Here is a 27,417-nt window from a genome sequence, read left to right on the forward strand (position 1 = left end):
TTTCAAATATCAAGATTTGCTGTAGTATGTGTTACGGTGGTTATACATTTCGGTGTGGCTCGAACATGATATTTTCCCCTGGAATATCTCAATTGTAATCCATCCGTTGTAGAGTTTTGTGGCTCAATTGTGTCCACTGGAGATTTCTCCCTATTTGTATCTCCTTTCGAGCGTTTATCTTTAGGTGACTGTTTCTGATCTACTAATCGTTCCTCTTCTATTTGTTCTTCCGGCTTATAACAACGTTGTATAACAAATTGAAAAAAGTCAATATTCTTGACGTGGCCGTAGAAGTCTTGACGGAATTGATTGTATTTGGGAAAAACGCGATGCTGTAGCATCGCTTTATATAGCATAGTGCGTTGTTGTTCGCGGAAGAGCCGCCGTTTATGACCTTCAAGCTTTAATTTCCAGTTATTGGTACTCCAGAGTTTCGCCAACGCAGTGCGAATACGCGGTCGTAAATAGTACTCGATAGCACTGTGGATGAGGTGTATGCAATGTTATAAATTGTTTAAACAGTTTCCATTTTAGTTATATTTCTTTTTTTTTTTAACTTACTCCTTCAAGTATCGTTGCGTTTGTTTGAAGGTGAAGTCTTCAATGGGCTCCACAAATTTGTGTATCTCAGCCGTATTGCAGAGCTGTGGCGGAATCTTCACAAACGTCCTGAAAACGGAAGAAATGCGGAATTAGAATGGTAAGTGAAGATGTCAAATAGGCTTAAAAACTAGAGCCTTGGATATGAGATGTTTGTAAATTGCATTCATGGCGATCAATCGCCGTCACTGCACGTGTGCTCAGCGATCTCACATTTAGCAAACACTCGATCCAATCAAATATATAACATTATATGCACATTTTAGTGGGACCATTTCGGCTATTGGTCCTGACGTGATGAGAAATAAAGGGCAGCAAATCATTGGTTCGCTGACTAAACAATCTTAGATTCGAAATCATATTTCATACGATAAGGTCATTTGAGTATTTTTCTCAACCAGACAAAATTTAAAGATACATATTTCCAAATATCCTCCAACAGCCAATGCGAGTAATCGTAGACGCATGGAATCAAGAACTGTCTAAGATTTACTATATTGCAGAAAATAAATATGTATCAGTTGCTGTGATAAACTGGATAACTGCAAAAATATTAAAGATTGTAGTCCTAAAGCCCTCTACAACGCATTCTTGAAGGATGAGTTCCAACAATATCTCCGAAGGGATTTTCCTAGCTTCAAGAAACCACGAGAAGAGTTAGAAAGTTGAAACGGGTAAATGCACAGCCCTAACCAGAATATTCTGAGATTTAACGCCATGCGTCTGACTTAAGGTTACTGGGCGCTTAGCTTTCGCAGGTTTTGGACACTCTAGTATTCTTGGATACAGTCAATGCGCCGGCTTGGACATGTTGTACGCATGGAAGACGAGGCAACTGGCGCAAATCCGCCAATAAGAGAGGAAATTGGCGAAGTTGTTTAGGTCTCGGCCCAATCCGACGAACGATTGTAGTGCCAAATAAGAAGTATTCTTGAAGGTTTCGACTTAATCCATGACAACACTGATTACTGTGAGGCTAGACTGGCACCAATGAGTTTATGCTCCACTAGTATGGCCTCTAGGGTTGAATAGACACGAGGCAGTAGTTTGAAGGAGACAACGGTGAACTTCAACACAAATGGGTCGAAGCTTGATGGAAGAGCGAGTGAAGGGTCTTTTGAAGGAAGCTTTACATCAACCCCAAAGTTAGGGTTCCATACCACTGTAGTGTTTTTCAGGCAGAGGTAGCTGCCATTAAGAAGGCAGGCGGTCGCTCGTGTCAGCTCACCAAACTTAGCAGGACCGGCGACAGCCAAAGGATTTTCTTGGCCTTACAACGCAGTAACTTTAAATTTTGGGGGTGCGTTGACAGTTCACTGACGGATTGGTATTTACTTTGAATACTTTAACCAGCTATGAGGAAATCCTCGGAGGCTAGCATATATCATCTGCGAAATTTTGATCTAGGCAAAAATCATTTGCCGCTATAACATAGTAGTTACTCGTTCGTTGGGGTAACACAATGAACTGAGGTTTATGGTCCAAGTGTGGTCTTGCCTGAGACAACCATGTTAACCTTAAACTTTTATTTTATTTTATTTTATTTTATTTTATTTTATTTTATTTTATTTTATTTTATTTTATTTTATTTTATTTTATTTTATTTATTTTTTGTTTTATTTTATTTTATTTTATTTTATTTTATTTTATTTTATTTTATTTTATTTTATTTTATTCTAATTTGTTTTATTTTATTTTGCTTCATTATAATATTTTATTTACATTTCCTTTTTAAATCTTATATGATTTTATTTTACTTGATTTAGTTTTGTTTTATTTTATTTTAATTTTGTCGTATTTAATTTAGTTTAACTTTATTTGATTTTATTTTATTTTGTAATTTGTATTTTATTTTATTTTATTCCTTTTTAAAATTTGAATTTTATTTTGCGAAAGTTGTTTAGTTAATTTAATTTCTGATTATATTTTGTTTTGTTTTATTTTTTTGTCCTATTTGAAATTTTTAGTTTCTTTTGCTTTATTAATTCATTTACTTTTATTAATTTTTTAATTTTTGTAGTAGTTTTATTTGTTTCCATTCACAGTATTTATATTAATTTAAGTTCGCTTTAATTTAATTCGATGTGATTTCATTTTATTTTATTTATTTTCATTTTAAATGAATACAATTTTGTTGTAGTTTTTAGTTTAGTTAAATCTTATTTCATTTGGTATTATTTGATTCTTAATTTTTACTTACTTTTGCTTTAGTTATTTAATTTTTTTATTTTATTTTGTTTTATTTGATTTACTTTATTTTATTTTAATTCCTTTGCTTTATTTATTTAAATTTTTTCATTTTTGGTTCTATTTTTTTATTTTGCTAAAATTAATTTTATTTTAATATTGTTATTGAGCTTTGTACCACGATTATGTTTAGTAGGAAAAATGGAAAAAGCAACACAACAACTGCTACCGCTTAGACAGCTACCATTTCGGAGATCGCCATGTCTCCTTATCAGACTTCTTTATCTAGACTTCAGCAAGGATCGAACTCGCATCATCGATGTGCAAAGTCAGAAGCGCTAACCACTGAGCTATTCACACCCCGTGATTTTATTTTATTTTTTAAGATTTTACGATATTTTGTTATTAAGTATTTTGCTTTTTTATTTTATGTTCATTTACTTATTTTATTTTTAAGGAAAGTTTAAGTGCCTGTAAAAGAGCCATATGCAGAGCGAGGAGCTTTTACATTGCCCGCGTCAATTGAAATTGTACAGAAAGCTCTACCCGAGGGCAAGGCGATACGTATTACTGCCATAAAATCATATTCACGTTCATGAATTACGCGACTGAATGCAATGCGGAAAGACTGTCGTATCGCCAACAAACAAGTTTAAAAGCTTTTGAGAGAACCACTTCTGCACAATTTCATCATCGAAAGCAAAACCATTAAATAAATAGAATACATAAAGCTCTAGGCAGCTACAGTTGCTTCTCAGTCAACAATTAGAACGCTATCAACAAGTAAACTGCAGTACTCCAATAACAAATAATAAGCAATTAGCAAAACAAGTATTAAGTTTAAATTATGAGTGACGCTAATAAAGCTATTCCCGAATATCTAAGCGAAGATACATTTAATAACTTACTTTTGCAAACATTCGAGCGACCAGCACAAATTCGCTCTTTACAAGTGATACCACAAAAATCATTTGGCAATTATTGCAGCGATATTTATCGTGTAACGTTGAAATACGACATCAATGATAGTAGCGTAGATAAAAGTGACAATGATAAGGCAGGTGAAGTGGCTCAACGAGCACCAGCGAACGGAGAACAACGCGTATTGCACGTGCTCGTTAAAGATTTATTTGAAAATCTCAGCACAATTTCGAATGAGAAATTCATGTACGCACAAGTATTGCCCGAGATCAATAAAACGCTAAGAAGTTGTGGTCTACAACCGATCTCACCAATGTAAGTACATATGTATGTATCTAACTCATTTGTTGCGTGTGTGAGTGTAAGAACAGTGAGGCGTTATAGGGGTTCAAAAAATGAAATTTTCGAAAATTTTCTTTATGTAATATTTTTGCTATAAATACATTTACTCTTAGGGTATATTATACACTAAAGACTGCAGGTGAAACACATTTCTTCGAGGATCTGACGCCACGCGGCTATGTAATACGTCCGCGCACGATTGGCTACAATGAAGATGAGACGCGTTTGCTTTTCAAGCGTTTGGGAGAATATCACGCCGCATCGCTTATCTACACAGAATCGGTAAATATTTTTCTATCAAACGCAAATATTTCCTTCGGCAAAACTGTCTCAAAATTGACATATCATTAGTATCCAGCCGTGCAGGCTAAAATGCGGCAATTCTATGCGGTCAGTGATCCAGCGCTGGAGCTTGGCATTGAAGACCAAATGTATGACAATATAGAGCATGTCGCTAAGATTATGGAAACTTGGCCTGGATATGAGAGCATAATTGCGAAAATGCGAAAGCATACCCGCGAAGTATTTCGTAGCAAATTCCTGCCGTTATTTGATGCCTCACAAGCTAAGTTAGCTTTGGTTTTACATGGCGATATGTGGATTGCAAATTTACTAATGCAGTATAACAACAATGATGGCAAGGCTGAAGATGCAGTATTCGTAAGTAGCTGTAATCGAGTATTTTAAAATAGAACGAAATTGAACAACTCTGCTCATCTTACTACTTCCAGTTGGACTACCAGAATAGCTGCTATGGCAGTCCTGCCATCGATATCCACAATCTATTTATGACAAGCGTACAATTGTCTGTGTTAGCGCATAGCTATGATGCTATTATTGCGCATTATTATGCTGCTTTTCGTTCAACTTTGTTGGTAGCGAAGTATCCGGTAGAACGCATTCCTACATTGCGGTGTATTGTGGATGAACTGCATCGTACCGATTACTTTAACTACTATCTACTTATTTTTCCATTCGCTCAAACTATGCTTAGTGATGAATTGGTGAAAGGTATGAATTTTAATGAGCTTCAGGATAAGCAGCGTGTGGCGCTTAATCGCGCGGATATATACAGCAATGAGCGTGTTTTGGAGACGTACAAATATATGTTGAAGGCATTCGATGAAAGAGGCTTACTTGGTTAGTGCAGTGAAGAGTTTCTGGTGCATAATTTATGGCTGTACAGTTTGCAAACCTTAGATTCAGTATAGTATGTGGTTATATTTTTAATACAAATTTGGATAATTTTAATATTTTTGTAAGCTTGCTAATAAACTTGAAATTTTCGATGTGACTCCACGAGCTTGTTTGGTGTTCTAAGGGGACTTTAAGCCAGTTCTGACCAATGATAATAGTTATCTGAATGAGTTGCGGAACGAAAGCGGAGCCAGTCGCACATATCCTCTGCGAGTGCTCTGCCTTCAGTGGACTGCGGTTTGGCCTCCTAGGAACAGTCTTTCTGCCTAATCTGGCAGCCGCCGCCAAAACAGGGTACCACAAGGTGTTAAAGTTTGCCAAGATAACTGCAATGTTTTTCAACGTTACTCCCGCTACTCAGCGATTAGCCGTTTGAAGTTGTGGTGGTTTACCTGATAACGCTATGGAGCTTAATGGTCTCTGCAAAGCCACGCAGTAGCTAATCAGCTTAACCTAAACCAACCTAACATCGAGCTTCAGTCCTAGAGAGCATAACTAAGCAATGGTAGTTGGTCTTGTTACTTTCAAAAGTTAAAAAGTGTGAAGAACTGTTTTGCATTTCTGAAAATGTATTTAATACTACAGCCCAAGGGCTTCAAAAGGCCCAGGCAAAAGGGAAAATGATTACCCACTTTACCGATTTAACTACCCTGGAACTGGAATCGCAATCCAGAGAGATCAGACCGTAGAGCTCCCTTGTTTACTCCAAGCACTTCAGGCCGATCAGTCTCTCATCGTTTCTACTGAAAACGTTGGAGAGGTTGGCTGGTTGACCTGCACATAAGGAGCGGAATTCCTCGAGATCGCCTACCAAGAGCTCAACACGATTATCATAAAGGAAAGTCAGTAGAAACCACCATGGCCTCGTTGGATAAGATTGTGGTTGAAATCAGGCTCATTCGGCTTATCAAAAACTTACTCCGTGACACAACTGTGATAGTTATATGGCGCAGTGCTTGAGTGCTATTGCAAAGAGATGAGGTATTTCACCCAAAGTTGTCTATTGGCTCTACGAGACGAAGCCTATTATGTTTTATAGCGCCCTAGTATGGCGAAACGCACTTGAAAAGGCTACACTAGCTAATCAGCTGGAGCACGTGCAACGGACTGATTTAATTGGTATCCCACACTTGCACTTAACGTAATGCTGAATGCAGTGCCTGGCGACATTGTAGGCAAAATTGCCGCAGCGCGAACTACTGAGCTATTAGGCTCAGGGAAACCAACAGGTTGACCGACTTAGGGACTGGACACTCCTGAGTTCTAGGGGGATTCGATTTCCCCTCTGATCGCATGAATTACTGCGCCACAGAAACGACTCCTAGGAGCTTCTTATCTGCCCACTTTCCCTCAAGAAAATATTGGGCTGGGCGGAATTCTGGATAGGGGGAGCAGTGAACCTCTTTACGGATGGATCGAAACTGGACGGCGGGGTTGGTGGAGGGGTCTTCTATCGAGAGCTTTTCAGCAGTGTATTTCAGGCGAAGGGGGCTTCTAGGCTCACAGCGACATTGCGGGGAACTGTGTGGCAAGTTACTCTTGAAACGTTATCGCCGGATAGAGGTGTTGGGGGTGCGATTGATCACATTTGGTACGCTCTTGGACAGTTGGGCCGCATGACAGCTTAGCGAGCGTTGGGCGAAAACCAGGACATGTGCGATTGCAAGGTCCTTCTGGCCGAAGGGAGGCAGGGGCGGTCGACGGCACTCCTCACACTTATAAACCCACAGCTCTTAATCTTGGTGGCGGTTTTAACGAGTCACTATCAATTTAGTAAAAAGTCAATAGTTGTGATAGTATATTCATAGTTCAATTTCACAATCGCATGTAAATAAACTGCAAATAAAAGCTTTACTATGCATCTCTCTTCATATCGGCATATGCAAGTACTATTTGTTGCAATGAGTGCTTGCAATATTTTAAATCAGTTGCATTAGCGCTTTTTCACGCGTCAGTCATTGAAAATTACGCTTTTTGCGTTTATACGAAATTTAACAGCGAAGAAATAGCGATTATTTCATTAAGAGAAGAGTGTCTTATTATCGGAGTAAACAAAGTGTATTAATAAAATGTCCGCCAACCAAACTGAAGCGACATTTCCGCCAACCTACCTCAATGGCGACTACATTAAGCGTGCGCTGGAAAGTCATTTTAATGGCGCCAAAGTAAGCAGCAACAAATGCAAAGTAGAAATACTGGAATGCCACTGGAAGCGGGCAACGGAGGATGGTGAGAATTTTTGCAGTGTCATCTATCGAGCAAATGTGCATTTCCACTTGCACTGCGCAGGTGCGCAAAATTCGAATGAAAAACGCGAACTAACGGTTATTGTGAAGGACGTTAATAGCGATGTAGCGGAGGAGGGTTCAAATGAGTGGGCAATGTATGAGCATGTACTGCCGGAAATGCAGAGCATACTAGAGAAAGCTGCTAAGAAAAATCAAAATGGAGATGCGGCAATAATGCCGAAACTTTATGCAAAGTAAGTAACGTATTGGGTGTATTCTACGTTTCTAAAAAAAAGTTACTATTTGAAAAATTTTATTCGGATTTCAGTTGCTTGTTTTGTGAACATAATGAGAAGGAATGAGGAGAGCGCAAATCGTTTTATTGGCATGGATTTGGAAGAAGCGAAGATTACATTGAAGAAACTCGCACAATTTCATGCTGTCTCAATGAAGTATATAGAAAATTTGAGTGTAAATTTAATGCATACACAGCTAACTTATTAACTAAAAAAAAAAAATTAAAATTTTACAACTTATTAATAGTTCCCTACTGAATCAGCTGCACTCCGACCATCAACCTTTGACAGTGAAATGGACATTGAGAACGATGGACTGGATGGCATACGTGCATCTTATAATATTGTCACAGAATGGATAGACTTCGAAGATATTGCGGCAAAAATGCATATATCTGTAAAAAAATTTGATGAATGTGCAAAGAGAATAATGCGACCAAAACGATGTAATTTCAAGGTTATTACACATGGTGATCTATGGTCAAACAATATACTCATTAAGTACGCGAGAGTGGAAGGTGTGCAGGTGCCACATGATGCGGTGTTTGTAAGTGAATTGTTGTTATTTTGTAGAATACTTGTTTTTTTTGTACATACATATGTACTTATACATACTACTTTTGATATGTAGGTCGACTTTCAAGTGGGCTTCGTTGGCAGCTGTGGATATGATCTAAATTTCTTTCTCAACACTAGCATACAATTGAATGTTTTGAAGCTACACCGCTTTGAACTGCTACGCTTTTATTACACCCACCTAAAGGCGACTCTCAAACATTTAGATACCGAAGCTGCTGCCATACCCAGCTGGCAAATGGTGGTTCGTGATCTTGAATTTGTTGGTTACTATGGCTTGACTTGTGAACTACCGACATGCTGCATGAATCGGGGCATTTCACCAGATTCACCAAAGATATATGAAAGCAAGCGCTTTTTAGAGATGTTGCGTTATGGAGTAGATCGTCTTAATGAATTGGGTGTATTGGATTTGTAATGCTATTTTTATGCGAATTCGGCAAATGCTTTAACTTTTCAAATTTAAAATCGTTGTAGAACTTAAGCCATCAAGTATTTTGAAGTTTAGATTCTCGTGCTATGGATCAAATCTTGTTAGAAACTGCTGTCTTTGTTTTTTTCCCATGAGGCTATTAAATTTTAATCGACCTGTCCAATGAAGCTATTCATTAAATGAGTTATGCACCAGGAGGTATTGGCCCAGCGCTTTCTGATAGAGTTAAATACTTGGGATTGAATCTAGATGGAAAGCTGTCGGAAGAATAATATCGAAGTGAAGAAGAGACTCTGTAATGGCGTTTGGAGTCGGGAGGGGGGTGGCGAGAGGCGGGGGTGAAATAGGTAAAATATGAGCCCTCTCACCCAAGGTTATTTCCTAGCACTATAAAGCAACAGTTTGTCTGGTGTAATGCAAATCAGTGAGGCACATTGAAACATTCCCACACTAACTCTGAACATCGTGCTGGCAACTATCGATATCGCAAGGAAGGTGGTTATGGAAAGGTCTACCCGTTACCTAACTGAATCGGAAACCGTACACTCTAATATTCTTAAAAGCTTCAACTTATATACTGATAACAAGGACCACTGCGTGACTTCTCTAGTAACTTATTAGCTAATTTTCCACGCGCATCCCATTAGGGATGAGTGTACGCAGGGCAGTGATTGGTTAACTTAAGCACGAATTTGTGGACGCTTGAGGGAGTGGTTTGTGGAGGGCACTCTCCATCAAACTACAATTTAGGCTTCCAGATCGCTGTAGTACGCAACAACCTTGATATTTTAAACTTAGGCTCGCAAAAGAAAAAACCACTGTGAAGGAAATACTGAAATGATTCCACTAAGCCATTCTCCAAACAGCAATGGTCCAGAACAATGGTAAGTCGTACCGAGTGGGTTCCTTATGAACAGTATTTTATCAGGACTCCAGACAGAACAAAGAGTTGGCACCCCGCCTGCAGAGGAATCTCCTTTGTCCGCCCCAGAGCCAGAAACACTTTGCATGTCGGAGTTCATGCCCAGCGCTCGCTATAAGCCCATCTGCTCAGGTGCAGTCAACAGTACTTCAAGGGTATTCCGCATAGCCAATTCATCAGCCTGCAGTTTTCTACAATGACACTCGATTTCGATCGAACCATGACTCACTGTCGCTTAGCTATCGACTGCCTCATTCAAAGCAGTCACCTTTGTCTGAAATATTCTGCAGAAATCCGGGAGCCTAAAGTTGAGATTAATGAGTACCAACAATGTAGTTTCCATTTCCAAAATACTCCTCTAAGCTTTAGCGATTGTATGCAAGTAAATTCTACTGCCTCAGGTTAAGAAAGACTCAATAGTTCCAGAGAAATCCTATTTCTTATATACAAGTCCATCAGTTTCTAGAGGGTCCTTTAAACGAAGGAAGAGAGAGACTTATTCGTTTGAACTCCTTCGGCGACACGTGGGAGCTTCTTTCTCGTCTTGGAAGTAGACGTTGCCCTCACAGTTATTTAGGTTTTAACTGTATTATTGACTGTCTATGACAACTCCAGCGCATGAATCACGAATATTCATGGCAGCTTTCAATGGTTTTGCCGGATTTCCTCCGTAAGTCACATTTACGTCCAGTTTTAAAATGAGCAAAAAATTTTGTAAATTGAAAACATAATTTTCTACTTACTTTGCCGTCAGAACGAGCGGAAACGTTTCACTTATCGGTGGTACACGTTCTCTCTTAAAAGTAAATCGTGGAAATTTCTTCATATCATTAACGAACCAAGGATAATCGTTTGTCATTAGTTCATTAATGTTCTTGAGTTTTTTGAGTTCCGTCAATGTATTGCTAGCTGAAAAGCTATATTCAGTTGGTTTTGGTAGATCAAAAACAAAGCGGAGGCCTAAATGTATAGTAGAAAATTTAATAATAACCAACGAATAGATTTTTTTTAAGATCACTAACCTGTTACATGACAATCCGCATTCTGATGCTCCAAAAAGTAAAACTCTCTCGATTTGGGTCTTTGATAATTCTTAAATTGCGATATCTGATCGACGATGTATTGAAAGAGATCGGTAATATTTTTCATGTAATCGAAATGTATTTCGAGAGTATCGCTGGAAGAAAGAAAGTAAAATAAATAATGGTTTTACCATTGGAAGCGATAATGGTAATGATAGTGATAATGGTATTGGTATTGGTAATGGTGAAGGTTATAGTAATGGTAAGGGGAATGATAGTGGTAATGGTTGCGGCTGTGGTGATGGTTATGTTTATGTTTATGTTTATGGTTAATTTTATGGTTATGGATATGGTTGTAGTTATGGATATGGTTATGGTTAAATTTATTTTTATGGTTATGGTTATAGTTAAGGTTATAATTATAATTATGGTTATGGGTACGGTTATGGTTAAGGTTCGTGTTATGGTTACGGTTCCTGTTATGGTTATGCTTATGGTTATGGTTACGGTAATTAAAATTATAGTAGCAATGGTAATAGTTATGATAATGGTACTGGCGATAGTAGTGCTAAGGGTATGCAAATACCGATTTCCCGGCAGCAAAACCAGTTTTGTGACTCTCTGGAGGACTTTCCGTTTCAAGAGTTTTTAAAGCTTTTTATTCATAAGAAGGAAAGTTTTCCTTTCAAAACATCTCATAGTTTAAAAGAGGTCTGCATTTGGCTCACCTTGACGTTAAGTTTCAAGTTGCTTGTCATAATTAAAATCAAGCAGTTTTTATGCATACATTTTTTATATTTTTTATAGCTTGAGAGTGCACACACGTACCTACACCCATACGCCTTTTGCATAGCTGCAATTTTCCAGTTGATAAAACATTTTCATTTGCATAATAGTAATAATAATAAACGTACACATACTACTCATACAATAATATATAATGACAATAATGCAATGAAGGCAATGATGCAGTGAAAGGGAGTCGTAAGCATGCCTAACGATGCGCGAGCCATGCTATGCACTCTCGCATGTGACCATATAAATATGAATGTGTCCGTTGTGCACATGGATCTATGTATCTATGTATGTATGTGTTTGCACACCCATGACAGCACTAATCATAAATGCAAAGTACATATCACTAGTATGTATTATCGACGATACTGCATATCCTCTTAACTGTACTTGGCTGTCTATCACATTTGAGTGAAGCGTTCACATTTCGTTCCTCAACTGTCACAGTTAGAAGGATGTAAGACGGAGTTATGTATAGAAGCAGTTAAGTGAAGAAGGAGCTATGGCATATCAGTATATTGTCAGTGTATTGGTACGCTGCTTAGCAAGCGAAAGAGTTGCAGCATCTAGTGCGTGCAGTTTGCTGAATGAAGTTTTCAAGTGGTACTGAAGTTTGTAGTCTGTGTTGAGCTATGGATCGCCGCCGAATCAGTTGAGCGCTTCGTGTGGAAAAATCTTTAAGGCATTTAGCGCTCAAGTATTTGCATTAGTGGCTTTGTTGCCAGTTATCTACTCATTTGCACGCAATTTTGTGGTGGAAAAAATCGATGACGCGTTTGCTCTGTTGCAGGTGAATGACAGCTAAATAATGCAATAGAATAATCATGGGCAAGGATGGTGATGACATTATCCTATACAGCTTTTTTCCTCCTGAATAGGTATGTGTGAGTCGAGTAGAGCAGAACACATGAGATTATTATACCCGGGTGCAAGGCCTAGTTCGCGAAAAAGAATCGCATCATTCAATAGGTGGACATGTTCAATGAACCAGATCAACATGTCAAAACTTATATCCCGCTCGGATTCATGGATAGAAATGTCAACGACTGTTACATACGTCGAAAACAAGAATTCTTCCTCGGATACCGCTGTAAATGGGTCAGCATGACTCCAGTCTGAAAGTCTGCCCGACACCTTTTAAATTAACAGCCATGTAAACCGCTGGTAAACACAAACTCACTGGTGAAAGTGCACAGCTGGTGTGTGAGGGCAGTTAAGTCCTGAATTTCCGATAGACCTTACCAGCCTACACTATACGTCGAGAGCAGTCAGGATTGTTCTCCTTGAGGAAAGCTCCAAAACGGCATTCAATACTGGAAGATGGCTTTAGGCCTTACGCGAGCAGGTTCAGGTTCGCTGACGCTATTGGCGACAAACACTCATTGGGTAGCCAAACAGCGAAGATTCCTCAAAGGTATTGAAATGCATGACCAGGCGTCTCGAACGCTAATGGAAAGAAGTCCCTCCTTCTATAATGGCCCAGAGAAACTGTAGTTCTGCATCTAGAATGCTTACGGGATTTGAGAATAAACTCATGTTTTAGGATAAAAACGGAGCTGGGTCTAGGATATCCTGTTCGTCAACCGAAACCGAAAGGAACCCCGACCAAAACCTACACCTGCAAAAGATAGACCGTACCAGAAAACCATAAGGAGCACCGGACAGAAATCTTGCAGTGGACTACTGGAAGTCCATTCCTCCAGGTCTCTTGATGATGTATATATAATGATACCCTTTAATTGCATTCTGGTCCCGCAGACCTAGACCCGGACGCGTAGCACTTGCGTGATGTGGCGACGAAAGATCGGCGATGATCTACAAGGAGCGATCTCTTAGCTGGGGGCTCCGTCCCGGTGCTGAGCTTGTAGGTGTAAAGAGGGATGAGATTCCCAGTATACCTTTGGATAACGTCAGGATCCCGCAGGAATAGAGCAGATCCCTCCCTCCAATTGGAGAGTGGTGATAATGAGAAAAGTAAGAGAGCATACGTGGTACGTCACGTTCATGATAAACGAGGACCCGCTGCCACATTTACATGATTGTGGCGGAGTACTTAGCTACGGATTTTATTCTCTCAACCTTAAGACCCATAAATAAAATGAGGAGGGATTGGCTCGGTAGACACCGCCAATGAAACCGTTGAATACTCTTTAAGGAAAGACTAAGGAGACGCCCGAGCGGGCTTATGATTCCTCTTCCAGCAGAAGCATCGGAAGGTAGTGGGCCAAAAAGGGGTAATGCTGACTCTATGTTTCAAGGAGAGTGGTAAATAGCGCTAACTAAATACTCTGTAAATTTTTTATTAGAAGCCAGTGCTATATCAATTAAGCAAGGAGTACTTTAGGCATAACATCATATTGGAGCTGAATAAATCAATAGCAGCAGCCTCACAAAGCACATGGTTTGTTCTGGCTTCACCAAATTAAAAAAACGAAATAAACTGAATGTTTCATATAACGTCAGGATGTAATATTGTCAAATTCGTTAATAACTCGGTAATCAATCTCCCATTGAAGTCCAGACTGATATTGGTCGCAACGCTCGAGTAAAATTACACGAGACATTCATTCATTCAAAAAAAAAAAAGATCTCTACTGGAGCTTTGTGTATTTCGTTAAAATTTTCATTGATAAAATTTATAGCGTTCTACTTCCAGAATTCAATGCAAGGTATTGTATCCAAGAAAACAACGAGTTCACATATTTGGAGACTACTTCTTTAGCTTACCGCACTTTGCCCATTGCCGCATCGTAACGTTCCAAATCCATTGTGAGTTCACACGCATCTTCGGTAGTCGACATAGTGAAATCATTACCACAATTAACTTTTACTACTGTCTGCACGATAATCTCCTGCTCGATCGTCTGATCCAAATCAACAGAAGTGTGCAGCTCAATGCCATCCGTGTGAAATGAACTACTTTTGGTACGAAAAGTTGAAATGTGTGCTGGCAGATGCTTCTGTGTATTGCCACTGGCACTGTCACCCATTATGGTGGTAAAGTTTGGTATCTCCGTGTATTCGTCCACATGTTGACCATCGATTACGGGTATGATTTTATATATATAGGCACGTATACCGTCAATGGCTGTTATGCTAATGACAATATCATTTACTGGCACTTCATATAGCTCGAAATTTACTTCAGCATATTTTTTATGTAGCATATTAAAGCTGGCCATGCGATATGTTACATACGAGGGATCTTCAACTCTGCCCCCTTCTTCGCCTTCACCACCATTGACCAAATATTGTGACAACGTTGGAAAGATACGTGGAGATGCGATGGTTGGTTTCGTATCCGCTTTGCCAGTGAATGAGGTACCCTTGGAGTGGCGACCATCGATCAGTATGTGACTGGTCTAGGCGGGAGTGTAAATGCAGAAATATAGGCTTAACCAATTAGATTGTAAAATTTACCAATAAGTCATCAAAGTCTCCATCACCATATTCTTCTTCTAAGTGTGAAGAGCTCAACGTCAGTGCGGTATCTAAAAGGTGTAAAACGAGCATTGCCACCATTTATGGCGCTGAAGAAAAGTTAATTTGCTTACCTGCTTCAAAGCTGAATAACTCGATTTTCTCAGCCAGCGTTGTTATCAGGAGTGTGCCATCTTCGTGGTAACACTTTAATGAGTCTACTGTCCAGATCATGCGGACACCATCGGCGCGTTGGGCGTAGCTCTCGTTGGCAAAGTAATCATGCCATTCCAGCGTAGGCTGGGAGTGTCCTCTGTAGACCTGAAATTGGAGAATGTGTATGGTTTTGTAATACATTGTAAAAGTTCTTAAATCAGAAGGAAACAATTTTTTATTTAAGCGAAACCTCGGAGTAAGGTTAAAAAATAAAATATGGAAGCGAAGTCGGGTACACTGATACGTGAAGAAAAGCAAGCAGTCCACATATAAATTCAGGCATTAGATTTTGCAGTCAGGAACATCCGACTGTATTTTAACGGAATCTCCAGAATACCTGCCTGTCTCCGAGAATACCAGGGCATAGGGCTCTGCTGTGGACGCCCGTTATTTTGCCCAATTTGTCTCATTCGGTCGCTGAAAGATTACTTCGGAAAAAGCGACCAAAGAACCAGATCAACGCGAAGTCCCAGTTTTATGAAAGCATAAATTCAAAACTTCTTAGCCGTTGAATTGGAACCGAAAGAGACTGCACGGCTCATATATACTAGAAAACCAGTCGCCTTGCGCCAACAACAGCAAACCCAAGCAGAAAACGTTTGCCATCTGACGCCAAGCTAAGACTGTAAGGCCTACAGCCTTATCAAATCAGCTATCAGCATTTAAAGCCGACGGTGCAGCTAAAATCCAAACACTTTGCATTCTTCTAGACTTTTTAACCCTCTACGGGATCTGAGAGATTTTAGCGATGCTGCCTGAGAGCATTAGGTGCTGGCAGCCATGAACAGGGGCACCCGTAAAGAAACCGCAGGCTCGTCCAAGTGGTCTCTTCCGTGGGTAAGCAAAGAGTCTTCGGAAAAGTTCTAGACCTGACTCTGTTGTACGCGACGCTGGCTTATACCAGGCCCGAATTACATAAACTGGCTTCTGGTGCCGATGAGAGATAGGCCAGCTTATACAAGGAAATCATCTTCGCTCTGGGAAAAATGGATGACATAGAGGCAGTGCATAAGAATGAGATCTCTGGCAAATCGCAAGCCAGACTTTAGGTCTCGGAAGAATTTTAAATACCGTAAGAGATGCTGAAACTCGGTTACATATATGTCAAACGTAATACTATCAACCTTTGATTCGATAATAGTAATGATCAGCACGGCAATAGAGCAGCAAAGTTATGTCGCCTAGGTGATAAACGAGTTTATTCTTCAAATCGCTACGGCTTATACTCAATGACGATAGAAAGCCTGATCCGGGTAGCACTGTGATTAGACCTGGTGCCAAGAATATGCCGCCTAAAAACGGCACCATTTCTATGGAAAAAGCCGGATCCGAGAACAATCTCATTTGGCTGAATGAAAAGGGATCGCTCGAAGCGCCCCCGGCGCCAGAAATGTAAGGAGGAGACTCTCCGAAACTGTAAATAATGCAAGTTCTGCAGATAAAATCTCATCACTCAAAAGCATCCACTGCAACTCTGGTAGTTCACCTCAGCGAAAGGGGAGCTTATTTTTAACCAAGGACCCTGTGTTGATAAAAACAAGGTTTGCGGACTGAATTCTGAGATAGCACAGTCCCAGCGGCAAATAAGATTTGAGCATATATGTACATATAGGGGGCATCTGTGTGCAGAACCAATCCACGAAACTCCGTTAGGTCTGGACCTAGTTCCAAATTGATCCAATAGTACATTCCAAGATCTCAGGTAATAGAGTCGAAACAAAAAAATACAAAAGAATCTACGGTTAGAAATCCAAGCCGGCCTGGGTTTCCGGAAATAGGTACAGCGAAAGCAAAGAGGGAGTACGACAGTCGGGTCTCCGTAGCCAGAACGATCCAGATTTATAACTGGCCAAGGAAGTTCACTCCAGCATCACTTCCCAAAAAATCTGGGGAATTTGTTTGCTGTTGCAACAACAAAAAGGGAGCTGATGAAATGACGAAGGCAGGAGCCTGTTTGTAGGAACCTGAACCGGTAGCATTTGAATGATTTCTTCGTTTAATCCACTTTCAAATTGAACTGAATTGCCTTAGACTGTGGTTAGACATACATATGGTCAGATATACGGACTCCCAAGATATCCAGGGAACTCTGGCCCGACTACAGTATGACGCATACCTCGTATCTGCCTTAATAGATCAAGGACAGAAGTATTCAGAAACACCGACCCTCGCTGCAATAAAACATATCGCTGCTGTTATCTAGAAAATCATGAAGAAAGTGCCCAGGATTTGGGGTGTGAATATCGCGATCTGGCGAATATTAGGTATGAAATGCATATGGTAGCGCAAATAGAGAATGTATCTGGGGCTATCATAAGCGAAGTCGGAAAATTCATCAGGGGATGCCCAGATGGTTCGACCAAGCAATACACAAATTAAACCCAGTTTTCACGACAAGTCCATTCAAATGGCGCTAAACGCGCACATATTGTGTCGTAGGCAGCTACTAGGAAGTGTTGCAATTAACAGGTCTAGACGAAGGAGTATCATTCAAAGCTAGCTACTTCTTAAGCAATTTTGTTTTCGGAAAAACTTTCACATAAATCACAAAGCTACTCACCTTTCCGCGATGTGTTAGGTTAATAATAAATCCCATTGAGGTGGTCACAATGAGGTGCAAATACTTCAGGTCATATTTATCGGATAACTCATTGACAAATCTTAGTTCATTGTTGATAGACTCAATAAGCAATTCCTTTGCAGCTTTTCGTTTAACGGGCTCTTCCAACTCTACGGTGCGATGGGATGATGGCTGTTCTGGCACCTTTGAGGTTTTATTCTTCTTCGCTGACACTGCGCCGCCGCGCGTACGTACTGATTCTTTGAGAGCGGCTTTTCCACTTTTGCTTTTAACTTTATCCGTTTCTTGCACTGTTTCTTTGGCTCTTTCATACCCTGCTTCTTTCTCCTGTTTACTATCCTGTTGTATTCGTTGTGTCGTTTCCTTGTTTGCTGTGCTATCTCTCGGCTCTATTTTTATTGAAGAATCCGGTTCTTCGGTCATTTCGTCGATGGCTTCTTCCTCGCCTTCGGCAAGTTCATATTGGTACAAACGGTAAACTTCGCCGTTATAACGCAACACCATAATTAAATCCTCGCTTTGATAGTGGACAATAACCGCACCTTCTGGTACGTACATGCGTTGCTTCTCCCTGTTGACCGTCTCTTCCGTATGCCATTCTTGATCGACATAAGTCTCATTGTGATAAATAGCCAAACCATTGGGATAATTGATGACAACTTTTGCACATTCGGCTTCTTTATTTAGCACGCGTACAGCAACGTTATTCTTGTTGGTAAATCGTAAGCAAGGTGAGATGCAGGTGTTCCAAAAGCGTGGCCGAAAGATGTTGAACACATTGCCATTAACTTTGAAAATCAAATTCTTGTTCATATCTGTGAAACACCAACGCTCCTCGTATAATTCCAAGCCGCCTTCCTCAAAGTAGTACCTCGAGTTCTTTATCTGTATCTCTTGACGTATATCTTCAAGGTTGTAACCCTTTAACAGCGGGTGGTCGAGTGGCAATCCGGGCTTTTCTGTCTCGTTCGCAGACTCGTTCAGTGTTGTCTTTTCACGTGAATTCAGTTCAGGTATAGGTGGTGGGCCAGCAGCTTGTCCCATTTGTTTGCCCATATAAGCTTCGACTTTTTGCCATTTTAGCGACGTGGGACGTATGAATATTGACATATTTAATCCCTTAACAGTATTCTCCACTTTGCTTCGTTCCACGAAACTTTGCGTGGGCGCGTAAATTTCTTGGTGTCGTGCATTTATCATTTCCGGTGTTACCAAAGCATCAAGAAACTCTTCCATTTGGAAGAGTGTGAAATCGCGAAAGCATAATGGTGATGGCAACAGCACAACCTGCTGCTCCTCGCTCACTTCATTGTAGGCGCACTTGAAGTGATACAACATACAGCCGGGCATAATTTCATCCACAACATAATTGCTATATTCCGATAGCCAATTCAGTAAATGATCATTCACTACATTTTCGCCGAAGTAGAGCTTTCCATAACATGGCAGCAGATAAGAGTCCCGCTCAGCGAGTTCATCGAACGCCTGCACTTTGCAGAAGTTCTTTCTGCAAGTGGCATCCATGTATGTGCGCATTGCATTGTACTCCAAACTGGTGTAGTGTATCGTTTCGAAGGAGTCGGTGTTCGTATACAGCAGGAGCTCGTGCAACAATCGGTTATTCGCAGCAATGCATAGACGTTCAAAGTGTTTCACCTTCAAAATACTATTGAAAGCTGTGTTGTAGACATCACGCAATTCGCCATCTAAATCTATTTGGCTCGTACTTTTATACGGCAGTGTAGTGAGCTGTGCTTGTTGGGGCGTGAGTTTGCGCACGCGTTGCGCTATTTGATTCAGCAGCCCCTCCAAGTAGATGGTGATCGTGGCACCATCGCTGGCCACTGCGGGCAATGGTCGAGTTAAGTATGTGCCTTGCATGGCCAGCGACTCGGCGATTTCTTTTAGTCCTTCTACATTCACGTCCTGTGGCATTGCGACATTGGTTAGTTGGAAGGGCTCGATATAGTAGCGAAGGTATTGTTGCTGTAACAATTCGATGTCGTACAAGTAGTGGCTGAGTTGATCGTAAATTTGCTGTGTATACTTTTCAGCGAGGCAGCGCGAGATTACGGGTAAATAATGTTGCATGTAACCAGAGGGCTTTGTAATGGCGAATGCGCGCATTTCGTAGATGTCTAGCTGTATTTCTTCGAGGGTTTTTGCAAGCAATTCTTTGGTTTCCGGATGCGGTAGTAATATATCATAACCGCATTCTTCGGGCAGAAAGTGCACGATAGCCTGCAGTGGTTGGTTGTTGCTGTGGACGTACGAAAGCATAAATGAAATGTGTGAAACCAATAAATGGAAGAAAAGGTAGGTGGAAATTGTATTTGAGTCGTTTACGCGATGAAAACTTTTAACATGAGCTGAATCGCTCAACAACAGAAATAGAGCGCATTTCGACATGGAAGACAAGATTCCGACATCGGTTGAAAGGTTTATTTCATTAATTAAATACGTATGTACCTAGCTTGATTGATAATTTGGGTACTTCTTCGTCCTTAGAAGATACAACTATTTGATAAGCACAAAGTATTGCATTGTTTTCAACTAATTCATTATTAAAGGTCCTGTTAAAAATATATACGAAAGAAACGTATTGAGGTGCCTCTATATAAGTATGTACATATACTTGAAGGGAATCAATCAATTAGGTTTCGCGTCCTTTGTGAAACCAATGGAGGTTTACTAGAAAGAACTTGGTAATTTTTACGGTTCTCGACCACTTGCTATGCCTAATCACTTGAGATCACTAAGCTCATTTAGGACCTGATTTAATAAGTCACATGCAAGTGCCTTTTTCACATGTCTTTTACTGCGTTCGTTTTTTTGATAAGGGGTAGACCTATCCGCTAATTATATAACCTTAAGCTAATTGATCGTCCACATCCTTACAAACACTTGGACATTATAGAAGTTTTACTTGATGATATACCGCGAGACGGCGAATATCAATTTTCGTGCCTTAAGGCTCTTAAATCTTAACCTTGTCAAATCTGCACAACTGCTTCCCACACACCAATCCCCCTACAACTGCGGAAGTAAGAATCAAATGTGATTTTAAGCTTTACCGCGTTAATTACGATCGGTCAGTGAGCTGCCAGAACCCCCACTTAACACAAGAGCTGTGCATGTCTTCTACCACCGATACACCCTGGGTTAGATGGTACTTCCAATTGCGCACATATTAGTTCTCTTCCAGCGTTCGCTGAGCTGACATGAGACATTTCAGTCCAAGTGGTAATCACAGGTGGTACCATTCTCATTCTACCCGGTAATATCGTTTCAAGGATACCCTTAATTGCCAACTCTGCAGCTACGCAGAATGTCACTGGGACCTGGTACCCAGTGCTATGTCCAATTTGCCGAGCAGTTATTAAAGACGACACTTTCCTAATATTTTGTTAGACTTTTCAGTAAAAATATTTGTTCAATTGTATTTTTGGAATAAACAAAGTTCTTTTTCCTTTCTCAGTAAACTGTTTTTATTACAATAAGCAATGGAATAAGGAAAAATTTGTTTTATTTCCAACCTTTGTTAGAAATAAAACAAAACTCAGATTTTGGTATTATTTCCCATTTAAAAGTGAAATAAAGCAAATTTTGCGTTATTGCCGTTTCTGTTCACCCCCTCCCCCCTAAACGGATACGTTAACAAGCCAAAACTCAGCATTTTGAGTACTAAAGGTTCACATTTCATTCAAGAAAAAACTGTGCACCCACAACGCGCCATTGTTTAGTTTGGTTTAGGCTGGCGGAGTCATCGGACCGTACTTCTTCGAAAATGATGCCGTTTACGCTGTTACCGTGAACGGCGAACATTATCGTGACATGAAAACAAACTTTTTATGACCTAAATTAGATGACATGAACTTGGACAGTATGTGGTCTCCATAGGACGGTGCGACTTGCCACATGGCGCATGAAGCAATTGCCCTATTGCGAACGACGTTCCCACGACGCATTATCGCACGAAACAAGGAAAACAAATGTCCTCCGAGATCTTGCGATTTGACGCCATTGGACTTCTTTCTCTGGGGCTACGTGAAAAGAATGGGCTATGCAAATAAGCCCGAAACGATTCAAGAGCCAGATGAGTCGCATTTATCGGATACATATGCTTTTTCATACATTAATATCATAGCCATAAAACATGATGAAAAAAAATCATCTTGCCAAATTTTGAAAACCTGTGGTCTCATTGAATCACCCTGTACTAAAGTGCTTTAACAAACGGTCCTGATGAAAATTGTCAAAAAAAGGAGATTAAGTACATGTATTTTCACAACTTTTCAGGAACTCTATTCCTACGGACGAATTAATTAAGATACAGCGAGACCTATTAGGCAGGCTTATGAAATTTTAGTTAATCTGAAAATGCCTTAAGACAAATCTAGGCTCCGATGTTGCTCCACCCAGAGATATAAAAGAGTGAAAGCAGGATGTAATGTACTTTACTCATCCGCACACCATTACTCTGAACTGGCCCACAATCATAAAAGGTCTGCATGAAGCCATGTCATCCTTTCATGCTAATATTGTGTACTAAAGGGGTTTCATTAAAATTGAAAACTGTATGCTAAATTTTTTATTAACGAATCTGTTTTTTTTATTGAAAAGGGCCTATACTTATCATTGCGAGGAGAATATAACATCGTTCGGTTGTCTGCTACGACTTATCGCAGTAGCACGGATCCGAGTGATCCATCTGAATGTGAGCTGCATGGGTTATATGGACTTTAAGGCTTAAAATGCCATACAAATGCAAGGATATTATATTTTAAGGATGTGAAAACTATCATGCTATTTAAAACGCTTCCCGAAAATTAGTTTTGATATTCAATAAAATACGTTTGAAACACGAATTTTATTACTAAATATGTGCCTATATACCAGGAATAAAGGATCATCGTAAACACGCATTTTCACAGAACAACCAATTTCCCAATGGGCCACTAGTTAATACATTATAATATACCTAGATACAGCGGTAAAAAAAATTATAGCCCCACCATATTTGGACAAGTTTTAACATATTATTTTTGTTGTTATTTAATTTTGGTTATTTTTTTATAAAGATATAGTTCATTCTTTAACAAACCCCGCGTAAATCCAAACTTTCAAACTTTGTGGAATATTAAAAAAAAATCAACCAAATTTCGTAGAAATTTCGAGATTTTTAAATTAGATTTCAAATGGCTAAAAATTACGGTTGATTTTATAAACTAGTAACCAAAATTAAATAACAGCAAAAATAATATGTTAAAACTTGTAAAAATGTGGTGCGGCTATAATTTTTTCGACCACTGTATGTATATTTACTATGCGAAGTAAAATCCGCACTCCAACTATAAGCGTGTAAGTTAAGAAATTCTGAGATATGCAAATGCGACATTCAGAAGTTTGCTCTCAAAATGCCGACACTTACAGGATATGCAAATCGTTTTAAGCTGCCTTAAGTTCACGTTCAAGTTAGCAAGTAAATAGCGGCGTAGATACCGATTTCACAAACTAAACTTTGAGCGCGTGTGTTTGTATAATCACATGCGTGAGTATGTGTAAGTAAGTGGCAAATACCATAAATTCTGGTGTTTCTATTGCAATTTTATGTTGCACATAAGCATGATGCATGTGTTGCAAGCTTTTTGATAAACTCTATACATACATCTTACAGTAACAACAACTTGTCTTCTTTGCCTTTGTACTTACATGCATATATGTATGTATGCAATAGTAGCACTCAAGTTTCCTTACAAGTTTGAGCTAAGTTTACAAAGTGCGCATGAAATTGTGCGAATTTATATGTAAAGGATATTTGCATGAGTTAACGAACAGAGGCGGCGTTAAAAAAATTTCCTTTGCAACTATAATTATTTTATAGAAAATCTTGATACATATTATTAACCTATACTTCAAACAAATTGTTATGCTGCCACGGGAAAGATTTTGCTTGGTGTTGGTTAATCCTTTCAACAGCGTGACAGGATGATGTCCATATTTTGGAACGAACTTCCGTCATTGGGTATCAAACAAATTTTTCTTCTTCTGCGATTTGTTAAAGGAATAAGGCCAATAGAATGAAAAGGGCCCAGGCGCCCACACTGGAGAAGTGAAACTTACGTCACATATCTACTTCGTCTCATAACCAATATATATACATATGTATGTACATACATACATACACTTGCCTCTGCTCAAGGTTATATTTTTTGTCTTTTTTCTATCTATGTAGATCCCTACCTATACTCCTGGTGTTCTAATTACATTTATTTTATTCGGTTTTCCTTTATCATCATTTTTATTATTTATACTCTATCGATAACAAAATCGATAGTAGCATCCAACAAAATATCGATATAAATATCGATAAATACATCTATAACAAATTCGATAAAAATTTCGATAGCAAAATCGAAAAAAAAATCGAAAACAAATCGATAAAGATATCGATACAAAATCGATAAAAAATATCGTTAACAAAATAGATAATCAATCGATAACAAAATCGATTAAAAATATCGATAACAAAATTGATAACAAAACCGAAAGGTAATCGATAACAGAATCGATAAATAATTGTTATAATTATAATAGATTATAATCTATATTAAAGTCGATAAATAATCGATAGAAAATCGCTAAATGATCGATAAAAAATCGATTACAAACTCGATAAATAATCGATAACAAAATCGATAAATAATCGATAGCAAAATCGTACAATACCATTATAAATGTATGTGGACTCAAATTCAGAAATAGCGCATAAATCTATTACTTGTATTCAGAGATCTACATATATTAGAAATTAACAGGTAATTATTTATTGTGTAATAATTTTTAACCCTTTAACCCCTTCCATTATGGGTCATTTTGACATAAAAAAAACTAACAAAGGTTCAAAGGGTGGCGATCATGATAATCTCGGGCGCGTTACCCTCAACGCCGACTAGATCCTAGCCACTTTGCTTCATTTTCTACCTGTTGACCTATATGTAAACTACAGGCAAGTGGTAATGGTAACAGACTAATGGCGTTGATCAACTAGGGTGTTACGAGGTTCGGACATTCTGGAAGATCCTCCAGCAGACTTCAGGTGACCGGACTGCAAAGTCGTGCCCACTGGACTGAGGAATAATTTCCAAACAAGGATCCCCTCAAAAGGTGAAAGGGAGGAGAATCTGAAGGTAGGGAGCGTGGTTTACTCGCAAGAGCTCTCTCTTAGCCTCAGTTTTCGTCTGTCAGACCTCTGCAACGTTTTTAAAGCTGAACATTCAGCAATAAATGAAGCTACAAGATGGCTGATAGATTCGTCTATTAATTTGTATGCAGTGGCTATCTTTTCTCACAGTCAGGCGGCTATAAAACCACTTAATTTTGACAAATCCACATCGAATATCGTCATTTAATGTAGACACACCCTAAATGAACGGGCAATGACATGTGACACTCATATTGTAAGGGTGTCAGGCCAAAGAGGCATACGGGGAAACTGTGCTGCCCGCGAACCAGCAAGGATAGGAACCTTATTGTCTGCAGTCAGTACCGTTCGAAATGCGGGGATTCCGCTATCAACCTGCAAACTCCGACCAAAGAAAAAATTATCGAACGGGAATATGCCTGAGTTAGATAAAAGCAGTTCTAACTCTCTCCTCCGCCTGGCGCGTTCACTGCTCCGATATGTAATTGGAGTTCTACCCGGTCACTGTCTGATGGGAATCCACGCCATAAGATTGCCATAGCTGCTATGATGAGGAGGAAATTTAAAGAGTAGAGCATTTCCTATGTCACTGCCCTTCATTCGCGTGGGCTTGTCTACCTGCCTTCACTATCCTTTCGAATGTTTGGCTGAACTGGATTCAGCTAGTATCTTTGAATTTGTGGGCGAGAAGTATTTAAAATACCAATTCCGATCGACCCTTAGGGCTCTGACTTTGGTTTGCAATAAATATTGATCTCCCATAACAATGTCACACTAGGATGTACTCAGTTAAAACGTCGACCCATCCTTCCTGACTAGTATCTTGGAGTTGGAGCTCGGAGTCAATTATTTGAATTTCTCAAAAATCGAATATCGATATATATATCAAGTTGAATGAGAATCCTGTGGCGCTATTTATAGTAAAGCTAATCCGAAGAGCCAAAGTGACCTTAAACGCCTTCCTTACAAAATCATCGCCTGCAAAATAAATTTCGCAAATGCATAATTATTGAATTGGGTCTATTGTGCTCTCCCAAAAGCTGCCAGCTCCTCCTCGATGGCACCACTGCTTGCTTGAGCTCAGCAATGAATTAAATTACATTTAAGAAGCTAACAACTAGAAACTCTGAAGTTTCCTAAGTAGGCATCGATTGTTGTAGCAGAGACCAAAATGGAGATGGGGAGTGTGTATGCGTGCGTGTGTAAGGACTTTACCTATTGATGGCAGTTAAAGTGCAATTTATTGTTAGTCAAATTTCACGAAAGTAGGATTCGCAATACCTCGCAGCTGACATTTGAGTATAGTTTTATTTTAAAAGCTATTAAAAGAAGTTCAAGTCTTGACGTCGAAGCTTTCAATGCAAAATATTGTTGTAAAGATTACTCTAATTTTCTTCGATATTTGTATGCAACGCATAGTATAAATAAAATGTTAGACACTTACGCCACTTGAGATTCACATACCTTAACAGTTTTACATAAAAGTCATTGTCCATATCGCCAACGAGTACTATGTAGAGCTTTGAATTTTCCGGTTCGTCTTGTATGTACTGCAATATAAGAAATTTATGAAATTCAACAAATCCTAAACTGAACTTCTCCTATCACACACACACTACACTTACAAGCTTCTTTGAAAGCAGCGGTGGACGCCCGATAGTATTGTGCTGCTTTGGCGCTAATTGTGGACACACAGGAAGGCTAATGACAGACTTGTTTTCAAGCGCCGTATTCGAACCTTTTGCTCTATTTTGAGGTCTGTTGGACTTTTCGGGCACATTCGGCGACTTCGCCTGCCCTTTTTTGCTTGCGGCGCTTCCATTTTTTGATAATCTGGCACCAGTGGGCACATTGAGATTTTCCATCCAGAAATTGATTAAACTAAATTTCTGCTCATCAGCAATTTTTTTGGAGGCCTGCATATATTCGCGACGGCAGCGTTCGATAGCCTCCGTGGCAACAGCGAAGTCGTCAAAGCGTTTGGTATTGCGAACTGTGTGGAAATGACAAAAGATTTCTTCGTAAAATTTAGAATTAATCAGGCTCACCTTTCAAAGCTAGCATTTTCGCCTCCTCCTCCAAATCGATTATCATAACACGTCTTCGCATACCCGATTGCACGCGTTTCGTGAACTCATCGCGTATCGAATATAGTGAATTCGTATGAAAATTGATGGCATAGAGCTTGTAATCGCGATTGCTAACCGCCTAAAATGATTTAACAAAAACGAATGGCGTTTCCACAAGAATATTGAAGAAGAAAATCTAATTTGTATAGCAACTCACTGGCATGTGCAGAGCATTGGTGGTCATTTGTTAAGGATATTTTTGGTTTATAGCCTTTGTTTGTTTAAAAATATATTTTATATTTTTCAAGACTTTCTCTTATGTTCTTATTATTTCCTAAGTTTGTATACAAAATATAAAAAGTATAATTCGAAAATGTATTTAACAAAGGGTGATTGAATAATTCAAAA

At 39.3% G+C, this 27,417-nt stretch overlaps 2 protein-coding genes and 1 pseudogene across 2 annotated transcripts; 2 read left to right on the top strand and 1 right to left on the bottom strand.

Moving 5' to 3' along the window:
- Positions 1 to 2: 2 nt before the first annotated feature.
- Positions 3 to 27,253, bottom strand: LOC118740080. Its single transcript, XM_036471574.1, has 12 exons — positions 27,227 to 27,253; positions 26,989 to 27,148; positions 26,566 to 26,933; positions 26,405 to 26,490; positions 17,716 to 19,996; positions 15,074 to 15,260; positions 14,940 to 15,010; positions 14,247 to 14,881; positions 10,725 to 10,879; positions 10,446 to 10,662; positions 562 to 669; positions 3 to 480 (listed from the first exon to the last, which is right to left on the bottom strand). Exons 1-12 carry the CDS (start codon positions 27,251 to 27,253, stop codon positions 3 to 5), a joined length of 4,773 nt encoding a protein of 1,590 aa, XP_036327467.1.
- Positions 3,609 to 5,359, top strand: LOC118738857. Its single transcript, XM_036469868.1, has 4 exons — positions 3,609 to 4,023; positions 4,164 to 4,332; positions 4,402 to 4,710; positions 4,782 to 5,359. Exons 1-4 carry the CDS (start codon positions 3,635 to 3,637, stop codon positions 5,193 to 5,195), a joined length of 1,281 nt encoding a protein of 426 aa, XP_036325761.1. The 5' UTR covers positions 3,609 to 3,634; the 3' UTR covers positions 5,196 to 5,359.
- On the top strand, positions 7,317 to 8,765 carry LOC118738858 (annotated as a pseudogene).
- Positions 27,254 to 27,417: the final 164 nt, after the last annotated feature.

This window comes from Rhagoletis pomonella, unplaced genomic scaffold (assembly GCF_013731165.1).
Source record: "Rhagoletis pomonella isolate Grant_MI unplaced genomic scaffold, Rhpom_1.0 Rhpom_scaffold_00005, whole genome shotgun sequence".
Classification (NCBI taxonomy): domain Eukaryota; kingdom Metazoa; phylum Arthropoda; class Insecta; order Diptera; family Tephritidae; genus Rhagoletis; species Rhagoletis pomonella.